Source organism: Ricinus communis, chromosome 5 (genome assembly GCF_019578655.1).
Source record: "Ricinus communis isolate WT05 ecotype wild-type chromosome 5, ASM1957865v1, whole genome shotgun sequence".
Classification (NCBI taxonomy): Eukaryota; Viridiplantae; Streptophyta; class Magnoliopsida; order Malpighiales; family Euphorbiaceae; genus Ricinus; species Ricinus communis.
The window spans coordinates 17608592-17625781 of NC_063260.1; the positions used below are offsets into that span (position 1 = coordinate 17608592).

The following is a 17190-nucleotide window of genomic DNA, read 5'->3' on the forward strand; positions in this document are numbered from 1 at the left end:
AAAATCAGACTAGCAATAGCGCAAAGATTAAATGACTTTAACTCACGGGATTGGGCGACCTCCTAGCTCGCTCCGGTGCCTCGGTTGGAGCGAGCCAATGCATGATCATCTAATCACGGAAAACAATTTATCAATACCGAGACAATCGATCATTAATCCTAGGTCTAGACTCCTAGACTGTCTAAGAATCTCGACTCGGGAACTACCGAAAATTCGGCAGAACCTCCCCTACAACACGAACATTACCCCCCGTAAAAACGGGTCCAGGACCTGCCAGAAAAACACTCCAAATACTTAACGATTCAAACAATAGGAGTCGGGTCCCCAAACTTCACTATTTCCCGACTCTGCCACACAGCACAAAAATACAAGGCAGTAACCGAGGACAATTATTTTTACTCACAATAATCATCAAATACTCAATATAATCCAATAGACACAATTAAACCAAGAATTTCTAAAATTAACGGGCCAAGATAATTACCGAGACGCTCGATCGCTCGGTCGACTCGCCTCCAGCCGCCGGAGTCCGATCGACGATCCGAACACACCATCGGACTCACAACGACGCGTTGATGACGATTCTCGCTTCCGATTTTCCGATTTGACACCCGATCATCCGGAGAGATTTGCGGACGATCTCGACCGTCGATTTGCCAACGAAGCCCGATCGCCACGAAACCAGTGCCATCGCGAAGCTTGAAGCGGAGGAGAGTCGGGATATGTCCTCCGATCATCCATCCTTCACGGGAGCTCGCCGGAAAAGCCCAAAAACGCCGGCCGCCACCATTATCTCTCTCCACCGGATCTTCCGTCTCCCGGCCACCAGGCCGCTTAAAAGAAAGCTCGCCGTAGAGAGCCGATCGCCACCCAACTCGGCCAACAACGCCGGAACGCCGAACACGCCTGAAGCCTGCACCACACGCGCGATTCTCGCCGCCTCACGCTACCATCGAGCTGGCCGCCGCTCGCGCCCGAGCTCACCGACGCCGCCGCCTTCCTTCCCTTCTTCTTCGGCCATCGCCCTCTCTCTCTCTCCGATCTCCTTTCTCTCTCCCCGATTCCATTTCTTTCAATATCGACATTAGGCCCCCGGACTTTTCCTTATTACAATTTGGTCCCTCAACTTCCTTAATTACTTACAATTTCATCCTGCAGAATTCCAATTTGACCCCCAAACTTCTTTTTAGCCTTTCAATTATGCCCCTAACTATTTAATTTGGGCCAAATCCGAATTATTGAAAATACACAATTAAATTAAATAATCAAATTCCAACTTAAAATTTAATACTACTAATCAATTATAATACCAATTTTCCCAAAATTCTTTTATTAAAACATCCTTTATAATTTCTTCCAAAATTTTCCAATATATAATTTTATTTATATAAATATGCATTTGGAAAAAAAAAATTTGAATAACCAAAATATAATCATTTCTCAAATAATTTACTTGAATAATAATAAAGCTAAAATTAACTTAAATAAAAACTCACTATTAAATATATAAAAAAAATTCCGGGTGTTACATAACTCTACTAATATAGTCGGTTTCTCTGATGCGGATTGGGCTGAAAGCTGTGATAGAAAGTCAATCACTGGATTCTGTGTATTTGTAGGAGGAAACTTGGTGACATGGAAAAGCAAAAAACAAAGCGTGGTTGCTAGATCAAGTGCCGAAGCTGAATACCGTGCAATGGCATCCACGGCTAGCGAACTCATTTGGATCAAGCAAGTTCTCAAGGACATGAAAGTTGAGACCAAAGAGCCTATGAAAATGTATTGCGACAATCAAGCTGCTCGTCACATAGCATCGAACCCAGTGTTTCATAAAAGAACTAAGCACATTGAAGTCGATTGTCATTTCATCAGAGAAAAGGTTCAAAAAGGAGAAATTGAAACGCGATACGTCAAGAGTCAAGATCAATTAGCGGACATATTTATAAAAGTTCTTGACAAACAGAATCATCATTCAATTCTCAGCAAGATGGGTTCAATAAACTTATATGAACCCAGCTTGAGGGGGAGTGTTGAAGAAAACAGAAGAGGGTCAGGGGGTATGGTCTCAGAGGCTGCACAAGCTAGGTTGCTCGTGCAGGCTTCTCATCCCTGACCAAGGGTGAAAGGCAGCAACCTTTCCTGCAAAGCAGGAAAAGGTCACTTCTATCTTACCCATATCAGATTTATCCGTTAGAATAACCGTTAGAATGGATCTCAGCATAATTGTATATATTGTCATCTCACTTGTAAATTGAACTCAGAATTCTTAATCTTTTGTAACAACCATCATAGTTCAATAGTCCAAAAATCCACATCATCCTTCCATTTTAATAAATTCTTTATCTCTTCTTCACTAGCCTCCTCAAGTAGAAAAAGAGGATAAATATTTAGACCATACTCAATCCACTCAAACTCCTTTAAATTTAAATTTTCTTTTAAAATCTCATTTCAAACATGGTGGATTGATTAAAAATTATTAAAACATCATTTTATGCAAAGCTTACATAATTCTTTTTAATAATGTGGGATTGCTCCTGCATGACATTGACCTTCTAGAACAATTCCAGAATCCACAATGCAGTGCGGCGAAGCATTGGGTAACGCTGGGCGGCATTGTAATGGTCGTGCGACTGTTTGCAACGCCAAATGGCATTTTTTAATGCCGAGCAGTTTCACAGAATGTTTCCGCTGCTCCTCACAATCAATCATAGTTTCAATCACCAACAGATAAAAAACACTAATCATGTGAAATATAGTGTGGCTTTGATACCATTGTTACAAAATTCTTAATAACACAATTTATAACATCACAACAAAATTAAATTAAATCAAAAACTGATTTAAGGTTCAAGACTTTAAATTCGTAGTACTTTACAACTCTTGTAAAATTTAGATTAGACTATATTTTACATTATCAAGTGCTAAATCAATCTTAAACATAAATAAGGTTACTTGTTAAGCGGAATAATCAACAATCTTAAACATAGAAGAAGTTTGATATGTCTTTTCAAAAGCTTTGATACATTGAGTTAGAGAACAAAATCTATATTTTGTTCTTTTATTGTTTTACAATTGTGAGTGAAAAACTCACTTAACTCTTAACCCTAGAGAAGTTAAAACCATAAATTATATAAAAGTATAGAAAAGAGTGGTGACAAATAAATTTATTGAAGGAACCTTACGATTAATGCTAAGGTTGATCGATTTGTTTTTTTTTTACTGATTTAATAAAATTTTTAAAAACTATATACGTAGTAATAGTATAGAGATAAAGTTTGCAAAGAATAACTAAAAGATTATAACTGAAAGAATAATTAAGATTCTATAGAAAAATGACAAAATAATTAAAAAAAAATCAAAATACTAATTGACAAGAATTTGGGTAAATTAAAGAAACAGAATTAGATGTTTATAGGAATTTAAGTAAAAATAAACTATTATTATTTAGAATAAAGTTATAACAAATGACTCAAATATAATTTATTTCAAATATATTTTTAGTTATGATATACAATTTGAAATTGAATGAGAAAAAAATAAAAAAATTATATAATAAATAATTAAAAATAATATATTAAATAAAGTAAAACAATAAAATATAAATTTTAAAAATATTATTTTCTTAACAATGTTAGCAACAATAGAAAAGAGTGTTATATTTATATATGAAATTTTCACATTTTTAGAATTTCATTCACAAGTTTAAAATATAACTTATTACGTACGAGATTTTGTATTTACCTATTATTTAAGATTATTATTAAACATTAAAATAAAGTACTATCAAACATTAATTATTATAAAATATATAAAATATTTATTTTATACCTACTTAAATTAAGTGAAATTAAAATATCAAATTCATGATTAGGTGGATTAGAATTAAAGTTGAGTAATATCAAATTTAAATTATAAACATGTTAATCCCTTTTATAATACTATAAGGGTATATCAATTTTAGATTTAGTAGTTATTTCATTTTTATCATGTAAATAGTACCGAATTCAACTATTGATATTTTCATGCATAGCACATAAATAAAAAATTAGTATATATTAAAAGAAAAAACTTTTAATATGGATATTATTTAATTAAATTAATATAGGTAAGATAAATTAAAAAATATTTTAACTTTTATTTTATATATATATATATATATGTATGTATATGTATGAGATAAATACATAAAAGTACCTTATGGTTTTATTATTTTACAACTTTAAGTATATGGTATTTTTTTTTTTAGATAAAAAGAGAGATATGATTATAAATTGTAATAAAAAAAAGTATCTCATTATTAAAAAGTTTCAAATTGCAAGATTTTAGCCATTTTCATTCCGATCAGCTATCATTATCATATTTTTATATTTGATTATATGAGTTTAGAGCTTAATAATTCAAAATGTTATTGTTTAACTGTTAAATTGAGATCATCAGATCAATAACTTCTTAAATCACAATTTAACGGTCAAATATTGAAATTAGGAGTTGTTAAGCTTTAAATTCATGTTATCAAATACATACAATATGACAATGATGACTGATCGGCGTAAAGGCTGCTGAATTCTTACAAATCGAGACTTTTTAACAATGAAATATCTTCTTTGTCACAATTTGTAATCACATGTCTCATTTTGTCTGAAAAAATAATCACACGTTGAAAGTTGTCAAAGGGTGAGACCACATGAAATTTTTATGTATTTATCCCTACATATAATTTAATTATTGATTTAACTCTTTTTAACTTAACTAAATTCAGTTTTATTGCATTATTAACATATACAACATTATGCGTTTTATGCGTCCACCCTTTTTTACGAGTGAGGCTCGTGAAATCTCTTATAAATGATTGGAAATGAAAAATTGAACCTCAGTCTCCTTACAGGACAGAGTCAGTAAATCGACTTCAAAATGACCAATCAGTAAATGCTAACATAGAATAGTCCATGACTTGAAGATCTACAGTGATAGAATTTTGTAATTTTTGTTTATGGCTGCATATTATCTGATATAGCAGCAGAAATTGCAAAATGCAAATCTTTCTCGTTCGTTTAAAGAGTGATATAGACGGTCCAATTATAGATGACGGATTTCCATCTTCTTCAAGTTTGTATACAGGATTGTCCGTTGGTTTATATTTGTTTTGTTCTTCTGCAAGTCGATTCCAGGAATTTACAGTGGTTCTGCAACTACCATTCATCCCTTTTTGTTTCTTATGTTGGTTGTGGTTGGAAAGGTTTCAGTCTCTTTTGATGCCATAATAATGTATGTTTCATTGTAAGGCATGTGTCACCTGTATTTGTTGTCCTTTTGCGTGGAATCTTCCGAAATTTTTGTATGCATGTATTATGGTTTATAATCAGTAAGCAATCCTCTGCTGTATATCGCTAGCCACCATTACAAACCAATGCTAAGTTGCTAACCTTGATTCACCTGGTTTGCTGCCCATCACAATCAGAGAACCAAACAATTCCCAGTCCATTCTTATTTTTGTCATCTAGCTTATTCTCATTTTCCCACTTCACAACATAATTGTTTACAGCTAATCCTTTCTTTCCGATTGTTTCATAGTTTTCCAAATAGGAAGGAATACCAGGAATGAATTAGCCTATTTGGCACCTAGTCCTTTCTTTTGCTCAATGCTGAGTTATCCTAATTGTCCACTCTTTTTATGTGTTTAGGCCTGTCAAATCTTCTTTTCTATGATTGGAGAAGAGGAAGTAAACCAGATTCTTCTCGTGGGATTTAAATCAACAAATGAAGCTTTTCCTGGAGCCCCCACTTTGAGAATAGCATTAACAATATAATATAAGCCAGGTGGGTAGTAGTAGTAGTAGCTAATCCAATTCAAGGAAAGTGATAGACATAATGGAACGGAATCTTACACTTTGTTTGCTATTTTTATTTGGGAAACATGATGCAAAATGAATGGTTAATTCTCTAATTGCTAGTCGTTTTCCTCTCTGGAGAAGCTATACCCTTCTAGTCAGCTTCCCTTGAAACTTCTCAGGCTCGATCCCAGCAAGTTGGGATTCCACTTGTGATTATGACATCCATTAAATAAGTGTACCCAAATATTTTCACTTTCTTGTAAAAGTCTCAATCAGCACTGGCACTTGGAATGCATATCGAACACTTCGGAGATACTGACATGCCGTAAATACGGGAAGGACACGTATAGAACACGTTAGAAAACTGTCTTTTATTGATCTTTTACAGACACGAAAAGTAATAAATTTTAAAATAAATTAGAAAAAATATAAATATTTTCTTAAAATAACTTAAAAGTTAATATTGAAATTATAAAAAATGTAAAACATGAGTCTTTAAATAAAAATTTAGCAACAGTTAATGTTTATAAGTCCCACGCATATTTCAACAAAAAGAAAATTCTTCTATTTACATGTCTCTATGTCTATCAGTTCTCCACTTTCCCTCTACCTCAACTTGTTTCTTTCTCAAATATTGCTGTTTGTAATTTTACGAATGTTATTTTTATTAATAATAATTATCATTATAAATATATTAAATTTTCTATGTCCCCGCAGTATTGTTTCACTTTTTTAGAAAATCTTGTGTCCTGTACCCGTGTTTGTGTCCTTATTCATAGGTTCAGATTCTTTCATGTGAACACATTCTGCTTAAAAGATTTATTGATTCCAGCTGTTTGATCTACTTGTCATGCAAAAAATAGCATATCCTGTTCTGTGAAGTATGCTAATGGTGTCTTTCCCCCTAAAAGAAAAACAAAGTATGGCAATGGAGTTTATTGTCTTTATTTCTTGTGTGCAGTGTACACACATAACTGTGACTCACCAGGCTTATCTGCTTAGTTGTTTCATTATGAGAGCAGATGTGTTGAGTCTGCTCTATATCCTTAACAGCTAGACAATGTCAAGATTGCATGCTTTTGTTCTTTCTGTCAACTCTTAACAACTGCAGAAAATGGCTAATTAATAATGTACTACTTCATTGCATGATTGAATAAACTAATATGGAGATAAGAGCAAGATAAGGTGGGCGAAACCAATTTTTATATGGATGAGCAGAATGTGTATTTATTTATATAATATATTATATAAAATTAATTGAACAAGCAGTATAATGTTTTAAAAACTTATTATTGCTTATCTTTCCTAGCAATCTCCTTAAATGTTGGACAGCTAAACATGGGAAACAATTTTTATTTTTTGTTTTTAATTTAAGCACATGAAAAACATTCAAGGATCTTGCAGTCCACGTTACTTGCAATTCAGCTCCAACCCTATTCTTTTGACCAAATAAGAAATAATAAATGCATGGATCTGATTTCCACATCATTCCAACATCAGCTATGATCCCTTTACTTTAGGACTAAGAACAGAAATGAAGAGGTAAATTAAACAGCAAGACAATCAAAAAAAAATAATTCTATTATTCATGGATTGGGAAACTTGTTTCCAATTATGTACAAGATCATACAGCTAGGCAAATCCCCATGAACTAGGGTGGTCCTGAACTAAGTACAATTGCAGGCAATTTGTTCATTTCAGAATATTGCAGCTTTTAGCCTTCTGTTCAATTCCTTCCTGCACAAAAGCAACAAAAAAAAAAAAAGAAGAAAAGAAAATTGGTACTGATTATTATTTATTAACATCATAAACTATTCTTTAAAGTAAGATTATTTACTTACATCATAAGTTCTCTGTCAAGATTTGAAGCAGATAATAGCCCTCTGTTCTCTTCAGCCCTCCTTAGAAGATAAGGTATAACCGTGTCTATAGGCCCGAATGGAATGTACTTGCTTACTTGAAAACCAGCATTTCTCAGACCAAATGAAAGTGCTTCTGACATTCCATATAACTGTGCAAATTCAAGCTTTTGATCCCCATTCCTGATTCCCAATTCTCGGGCTTTTTTGGCAGCCAATCTTCCTGCACAATGCACATTATACAACTTTACAAATGCTAATTGTCATAATCTTATGTTACATATGCTGGAATGAATATTTACCTGATTCAACGTTGTGGGTTGCAAGAATGATTCCATGGGAGCTATTAGTAATCGTATCCAGCAAGAACGAAGCGCAATCATTATAGCAAGAATGTGTCTGTTGAATTGTGTTATGAATGGGAGAATCATAGCCTAAGGCAGAGGCTAATTTTCTTTCACTTGACATGTAAGCACCTCTCACTAGCTTAAACCCCATGGGAACGCCCATCTTGTCTGCAGCTTTAGTTGCCAGTAACAATCTCTGTTTTGCATCCTTCAGGTAGGCCTGAATCGTGTTGTACACAACAGGATTATCATCTTTGTTGTGCATTATTGCAGAGGAGTATGTAAAGTAATCAATTGCAGGTTGAATTGCTGTGTGCTCTGCGTCTACTACTAACGGGACATTGGCATCAACACATTCTTGACATAATCTCAATAGTCTCTGCTGGCCTAATTGGAGTTCACATTCTTCTTCTGGGGTTAAAGATTCTGGCTTTTCAAGCGTGTGATATAAAGGGCTAGCCTCAGAGAAGATTGGCAATGTGTTTTGTTTCCATGGAAGATTGAAAGAAGGGTCAGTTTGTTGCCACCTTAACAAATCACTAACTCTCTCCAGCAGCTTGAGTGTGCAAATTGCCGTCATCTTTACTACCACAAAGCTCACCTGATGCCAACAAAGAATTAATCATTTTTGAAACTAGAACTTGAAAACAAAAATGAATTGGGTTCTCAATTCCATATACGACAAAACTTAAAACCTTATCTTTGCAACAAGAAACAAATAAAAGAAAATTCAACTAAATTGTTTACACGTATTTCCAAGACTTTTCAGGCATGGAATTACTTGGGGATGTCTACAGCATCAAGTTGGAAAGAGTAACCACTGAAAAAGACACAATTCGTTTTCATATTTACAAGAATATTATATTTCCTTTGGCCTGAAAAGGGTCATTTTCTTTCACTATGAAGAATATTCAAATTTCAGAAAGAGGAATATTCATTGCATCATAATTGTGATTTAGCTGTGCTTTTAATTTTAATGCAATTTTATTGGAGAGAATGAAAAGAGCGTAAATAAAATGGTAAAAAAAAATTCTAAAAATATATAATTATGTTATAATCTTTTTTATCATCTCCAAAAAATCTTACTAAAACGCTTTAAATTATTCTAAATTATGAAATTAAAAGAAAATTTAATGCAATTTTGCACATACTTAGATTCATGTGCTGACCTACTACCAGCAATTTCGTCCACTAGATACCAATGCTAATTTGTTATTAAGCTATTAAATGGGAACCAAGATTTGATAACTCATTCAATAAGGATTCATAATTTTAAGAGGAAATTTTCATAAGAAAAAAAAAAAGATATTAACAAATTATTGTTATTAAATGAGCCAAAATCGTAGCAAAGATTCTTATCACACAACTAAGAACCTACTCATATGCGAATTCAAGATAGAGATATGACTTGGTACTTGGTAGGATTCAAATCACTCTTACGTGTACGAGTAGGGCCCACGACTTTCACTTTTTCTTTAAAAAAGAAAAAGAAATTAAATTAATTAACATGATGAATTTAGCTTATTGGCTTAAGCTTACATCACGGCTCTTCTCTATGAAATTAGATTCATAGCCAAAAATACCAAGAATTTAGAAGGAAAAAAAAAAAAAAAAAGGAAACTCCTCTTCTTCTTCTTTCTGTTCAGGGTTATTCTTTTTCGGAAACAAAGATTTTTCTTTAAAATCAAACATGAAAAGATTATGAAAATTATTTCTTTTTAATACAATTAAAAACACCCACAGACAAACAAGAGCAAGAAAGATTAAAACAAGAAAGGCAAAAAGACTTACGGAAGATGGAGAAAGAGTTTTAGCAGCTTGAATAGTCTTTTGAAACCCAAGAAAGTTCCTATCGCAAGCATCAATATCACTTGTAAATTCAACGGCAAAATCAAGCATACCCCTTAAACCAGACTCATTAATTTTTCTAATATACTTCCCTGCCTCGTCAGTATCTTCACCACCACAAAAATGTTCATAAAAACTATGCCTTACAAACTTTAACACAACATCACGTATACTATCCATCTCCATCAGCTTGGAATTCATAACCCACATCCCAAAATCAACAACCGGTTCTAAAGCCGCCATTCGGAGAACAAAAGACGCATGCACAAGTTTTGAAGTTGATATGGTTTGAAAGAGTTTCTTATGATCATTCAACTCCAAGATTGATGTTGGTCTCTCTGTGGTGGTGGTGGTGGGGGGGGTGGGTTCAGGTTTTCCGGTCAGGTTTAAGGATTCAACGGCGGATAGAGAGGAGGAGGAGGTGGTGGAGTTGAGTGGCCTGAGGAAGAAAGGGAGGTTCTTTTGAAGCAGTTTTGGTGAAAGGAATTTGGTGGCCATCCAAAGGTTGGTTTGCAGGAAACTGTTTTGAAAGGTATAAAAATAAACAAGAAAGGTGCAATGGGTCTATGTATATATAGACGGTTTAAGAGGCAAAATTTAAGGGACCTGGGATTAATTTGTAGATTTGGTCTTAGTTAAAATAAATAAAAATAAAAATAAAAAGGAGAGAGATGGGTTTTTTCTGGTTATTTTATTAGGTGAGTAAGAGACAGCTATTTCTGTGCTATTTTTCTTACTGCCCACCAGTCTTTACAAGTTGACTATACTAATGAATTGATGTGTATTTTTTTCCAAAAATACCAAAAAAAAAAAAAGAAAAACAAATTGGAGAAATGAACTAATTGAGTAGAGCTAATTGATGGTCACTGATTAGGTAAGTATATCTTTGTTAATACTAATATTGTTTTTCCTTTTTTCTTTGATATATTCCGGTATTAATTACAATTAATCACCAATGCAATGCATGGTATTAATATTGTTGTATTAGGTGAATAATAATATTTAAAGACATTTAAATATTAAATTTATAGATAATATAAAAAATAAAGTCTAATTAAAAGTCTTATATTGTGTGTTGCTTGTAAGTTAAAACGTATGAACGATCTATGCATTCAAAACATGTCTATCTACATGTTGGCATGAGTCATAATATTCTTATAATTATTTTAAATCCAGAAAATAATTAGGGCACAATTATATAAATTTTAAGAATAATTTAAATAACAATCTAACATTTAAGTTTGTGAAGAATTGGACAGTTGAGTTAACTCTAAAATTAAATTTTCAAGCTACTCTCTTCTTTTTATTTTCCATCAAATTTTTTTTTCCTTTTGGTCAGCACGGATTATCATTTAGTCTGATGGTGTTCTATTTTTCTTTCATTTATATTTTTCTATTTTCATCAATATGTACAGGTCTTATTTTTTTTATTATTATTAAGATTTTCTTATTTTTCTTTTCATATAGTTTTTTATTCTTTTTGTGGATATTTTAATTAGCTCTTTATGAAATTTAAATTTTCTTTTATGTATAAAATTTCATATAGCTGTAATATTGATAATAAGAATTTTTTTAATTTACATTCTCACAATCAGACTCATTTAAAAATTTAAAGAATCAATTTATAGTTTAAAATATCTACTGAGTAGAGCATACATATCACCAAATTATAAATTAGAGGAGTTTTATCAATGCAATTGAGAAATATGAATAAAAGTTTTTACTATTGAAGTGATATTTTTATTTATACGTTTTATTGAATGCAAGATTGATAATTTCAAAAAAGGAATTTTGAAGTCTAATTAAACCACAAAATGATTGATTAAGTTTAAATTTTTAAGAAATTCAAAACATGTAAGACATAGAGTGCTGTTAATGCCACACACAAAAATTACTAAGGATGGAGCAGAAGATTATTAATCTAGTACCTATATTTTGCTACTCACTATTTTTTTTAAACTTCTCAACATCAATGTGGAGGACCTTCTGCCACTAGTCCAATCCCTTACAAATTAAAAATCTCTGTTTAAGACTATATATTATATCAAACTCATAAGCAATATAGATATCATATATAATATTTATCATTTATTTTTGTTAAAATGATAATAGTGCATAAATATAGTAATCTATTGACTATTCCTAGTTTTGGGGTAACATTTAATTACACAAAAGAAAACACTAAATTTGAGTATTTGATTACAATTTCTTTTCTATGGCTGTATTCAATAATTGCGAAAAGCCCAAAGATTATGTGTGCCCTTAACTCAAAACCAAGACAAGTCAAGAATTCCAAGCTATCATGTTTTTATGCAATATCTTGTACCATTAACATTTCAAACTTCTATTAGAAAATCAAAATGTAATATTTTAAATACATAAATATTAAATTGGAGATTTGTTACTCCGGCCTTAAATAATTTTTTTTGCATGATCTCAGCAACACCCTAAGACGCAAATAAACAAAAACTAGCATTGGCTTTTGACTCCATATCATTAAAGATTTAAATATAATGAGAATTTGATTGCATAAAATAATAAATATTTACGTGAATGTAAATGATCACTTAAAATTTAAAAATCAAAAGGTTGAGTTTCCTGTAAAATAAATAAGAGTCTTTCTATAGTGCATCTAGAAAACTTTTACCATTAGATTGGAATTTTTTAATCCTAACTATTAGATTAAATAACTTATTACCTGCTTAGCAGCTAATATTTTATGCTCTATAAAACCTGCAACTTATTGAAATAGTTTTCATCATAATTTATTAATTGTATGTGAATTTCTTATACTATCATCTTCACACTTCTTAATTTTAAATTATTTTACTATTCAACTCATTAAAATTCAAAAATCAATTAAAAAACCCTAGTTTTCTCCTTTTAGTTTCCTAGCAATTTCTATCAAAACCGTTGATTTGGTTAAGCTCATTTTACTCATTAAATTACTCATATGTTATAATACAAATGAAACTCACTACAACTTAAACAACTTGTTGTACTAAGTTAAAATTACCTAATGTTTGTCTCTAATAGCATGTCAATTTCTAGGTGCATACTGCACCTAAATGCACTATTGAAAATGCCAATAAATAATAAGGAATGATATTTTTAAAGATTGAAATTAAAATAGTAAGTTTTAAGTTATAACATATTATATATGTAAAAGAGATTTACCTTTTATTAGTAAATAAATTCATTTCATTTTTATTTATAAAAAATAATATAAAATTAGTTTAACTTATTAAATAGATAATAAGTTATAAGATAAAAGAAAATTGGATAAAATGACAAGCAATTGCCTAAGAATATTTTTAATAATGGCTTTTATTTAAAAAACATAATTTCTACAGTAAAAAGTATTTTAAGAAATATTTAAATGTAAAAAATAAAACATTTTAGTTAAGTCTAATAAACTCTTTATATTTTTTTCTTTATTTTACTTTTATTTCTATAAATATTAATAGTTTTATTTTTATTTTATTTTCTTTTTAATTTTTATTAATAGAAATATGAGAAATATAAATTTTAATTAATTAAATATATAGAAACTTGTAGTATATTTTTTAAATATGAAGTAAGGAGTAAAGTTTAGCTTTGTATATGTAGAGTGTTAAATTAATTTTTTATTTTATATTTAAAAATAAAAAGTACATTGAAATGCTATATTATAATATAACTATTTAAGATAAAAAATTTGACATGCATTAAAAATATTCTAATAGAATATTGAAAATAGAGAATTTACTAGTATTTATCTATAATGTTCCTACTAATTACATTATTTTAAAAAATTATTATTTTATTCCATTCCGTCAACCTGACATCACGTTTATTCCTTGTAATTTTCATCTTTCTATTTCCACTCCTTTCTTTGTTCCATTTAACAAATTATCCCAATGTACAATTAAAGAGAAAACATACATAAAACATCACTAGCTAGCTGTATTGTGATCCATTTTCTCTTTCCCAAAGAATCCACATAATTAAACACTTTCCAATTTCTGACTTCCTCTCTTCTCAAAGTCACTTCAATTATTTGTTTACACGAATGAAAATTTTGAGTTGGTCCTAATAAAACAAAATAACATAATCTTTTACTCGAGAGATAAAATGAATTTATGAACCCCAAAAAAAAAACATAAAAACGAAGCTGTGTATCAATTCTTGATGTTGCTAATTTGATATAGTAATGGTAATAAATCAAGAATCCAGTTGTATCCTAATTTAACTATAAGTTTTATTGTAAAAATATTACTCTTCTATTTTGTTGCGCTGAACAATTTAAAAATTATTTCTTTCTTGTATATGAGAGAATGGAGCAGAACCAGCTTTTTTCAATAATTTCCTTCATAAATATGAAGCCAAGATGATGAATAGATGACTTCCCTAATTTGCTAAACGACCATCTCCTTAAACTAAAGATAAGCATTTCTTGTTACTTGATATATAATATACCTCTAATAGAGAATAAACAGAAAGCATCAAGTAAAAGAACAGCACTTAGTTTCTTTTCATAACAAAAATTGGGCAATGGTACACACAGAAAATAATATAAAATGTGACATGGTAAGCTGCACTAACATCCCTCCAACACACTAGACATAAGGCTAGAACTACCAAAATAAACTGGTATTCTGTAGCAGAGTACAAAATGATCAAGGGGCAACTATAATATGACCAGCCACTTGGTCAAGGTCCCTTTGACCAGTTGAAGTGATTCTCCTTCCACTGATGCAACAAAAAAATGAAAAAAGATTAAGTAACATAGAAGGCAATCAAACATCTATCTTTTACAATAATACTTTTGAAGTTTGAGCAAAGATCAGTGTACACAGAGTTTTAAGCAAAGATCAATGGACAGTGTTTGAGCAAAGATCAGTAGACACAGAGCTTGATAACAAGATATATCAAGATCTCAGGAATATAAAGCTTACCCCTTTGAGTCAATGTCAACAATATTCATGTTCTGCAATTGTTGAAGTATGTGACGAGCAATAGCGCCACTGCTCTTGCCAAAATGTGGTGGACGACTTCCATTCCTCTTGCTCCCACCATAAATCCTACGAAAAGCACCAACACCAAGGCCTCCCCTCAGGTAAATCTTTCTCGCCATAGAAGCTGCAATTAACACAGATTATCAAAGATATAAGCAGACAATCTTAGCAGAGAATGACAGATTTTTGTAAGCATATGCCCAAAGAAGACACACGAGTTCATTTACTCAAACAAGAGGACACTCACCAGCTCTAACATAGTACCAATCAGGGTCATAAGGTGCAAGCTCCTTAAGTGTACCCGTCTTCACAATATCGGTCCAGAGTGGCAACTCTATCTGTTATCCAACAAATATATTAGAACTTCATAGCATAAAAAAAAATAAAAAGATAGTACTACTGACATAGGAAAATTATACTACTCATTAACTCAAAATCCAATCAGCAAAATAAAAATTCACCAGTAATTGAACAGACACTAGCTTGCACATTGGTACACTAGTATTCAAAGGTGACCCAAAGTACATCCGCATCAGCAACTGACTTCTACTACTAGACATGTTATCATAAACATGACAATTACACAATACTAAGCATTCAAGAATTACAATCTTTTCTTTTTTCTCTTAAAGACACTCGTATTCTTTTCTGTTAATCAGTTCATTCTTGCTTCAGACCTCAACAAATGGCACGGTAGATACAAATGCACTATACATTGTTCCAGTCCGCTAATCAAGTTCAAGCTTTCCGGAAAATGTCGACTTAAAAGCCAGCTCCAAATCATAAGCATACGAAAAATATTGAAAATGAATCGATCACAAACAGATCCTAAATAGCCAATACTAATAACACATAACTTCCACACTTAAGAAAACAAAAAGATCTCATTGACAAAAATCCTAATAGTTACACAACACATCAATAAATTAATCAAAAAAAAAAAAAACAGAACAACATTAGAAATAGAAAAGTAGTATATTCAGTAAAAAAAAAATAAAAAAAGAGTACCTTGCCGGATCGCTTAAGATGGGCAGCGTAAGCCTTGACGAACTCATGAGGTGACACGTCCTTCACGGTTTTAGCAGTCGCCATCTTTTAGCAGAGACTCTAATTCAAGCTAATTTCTAAGACAATTCCCGTGTCTCTAACTAGGGTTTCTAATGTGTTGTTGATATAAATATGCAGTCACAATTAAGGGTTTTGCGTTTGGCCCAGCTTATGTTTTGCGGGTCGGGTGTTTGGGTTTTTAAGCCATTCTAACATTTGGGTGCATATTTATGGGCCTCCTCATTAACCTACAATTTGAAGGTGTTTTTACACAAATAACCTAACAGATTAAAAAGAAGCTCTCTCAATCCGAAAAAGATAAGCCAACTTTTTAGAAATATTTTTAAATTAATAAAAAATTTATTTTACCATGTAAATTTTTTTCAAAAAATATTATTCTTTTTCTATCTTTTTAAATTTACAGTATATTTATTTTTAGGGTAAAACAACTAAAGAAAAATTAAAAGACAACCAAAACCATAATTTAAAATAAAAATTAAAAAAATTGTATTTTTGATAATTTAATATAGTAAAAATTAAAAATTAAAAAAATTATAAATTTGATAAAAAATAATCTTTTTCTTTCTTTTTGGTTGGTCCAAAATTATGATGTATTTTTTAATTGTTATTTTAATAAATAATTGTTAAATGTACCTTTCACTAAGCAAAAATAGATAAATTCATCCATTAATTTCAAATATTAAATTCTAACAATAGTATCACAGTAATTAAAGGACGCTACAAACTATTTTAAGAATCCAATTTAACTTTTTTGTACATTATAAAAAAATTAATCCAAAACTCAAAATTCACACACTAACAGAAGCTATAACGAGTTAGGGTGTGTTTGAAATTGTTGTTAGATGTTTAAGAAATAATTAATTTAAAATATTAATTTTTTTAAAAATATTTTGTAAACTGTTTTTTTTTTCAAATCTATTTTTAAAAATATAGCAACTCATATTCTATTATGAAATAAAGAATAAGAAGAATAATAAAGAGTGTTATAAAATAAAAATAAAGTAAATAAAGAGAGAAGAAAGAATAATTTTTCTTATAGAAATAGAGTTCTATTTACACAAAAAGATATATTCGTAGACATAATGATAGACATCTAAGATAAACCAAATACTATAATATTATCATAACACTCCCCATTGGATGTTTATTATACTGAATATGCCTCGTTAAAAACAAACTAAGAAAAATTCTATAGAGAAAATCTTATTGAAGGAAAAATGATACATTATTCATATCGAAG

General features: G+C 30.7%; 2 protein-coding genes across 2 annotated transcripts; both read right to left on the minus strand.

Annotated features, from left to right (window-relative positions):
* Positions 1-7391: 7391 nt before the first annotated feature.
* On the minus strand, positions 7392-10461 carry LOC8272332 (proline dehydrogenase 2, mitochondrial). The gene is made up of 4 exons (XM_002521174.4): positions 9829-10461; positions 7993-8638; positions 7673-7913; positions 7392-7568 (listed from the first exon to the last, which is right to left on the minus strand). Exons 1-4 carry the CDS (start codon positions 10381-10383, stop codon positions 7529-7531), a joined length of 1482 nt encoding a protein of 493 aa, XP_002521220.3. The 5' UTR covers positions 10384-10461; the 3' UTR covers positions 7392-7528.
* A 3913-nt stretch (positions 10462-14374) lies between these two features.
* Positions 14375-16088, minus strand: LOC8272331 (40S ribosomal protein S19-3). Its single transcript, XM_002521173.4, has 4 exons — positions 15891-16088; positions 15130-15220; positions 14823-15006; positions 14375-14616 (listed from the first exon to the last, which is right to left on the minus strand). Exons 1-4 carry the CDS (start codon positions 15972-15974, stop codon positions 14544-14546), a joined length of 432 nt encoding a protein of 143 aa, XP_002521219.1. The 5' UTR covers positions 15975-16088; the 3' UTR covers positions 14375-14543.
* Between the last annotated feature and the right edge of the window lie 1102 nt (positions 16089-17190).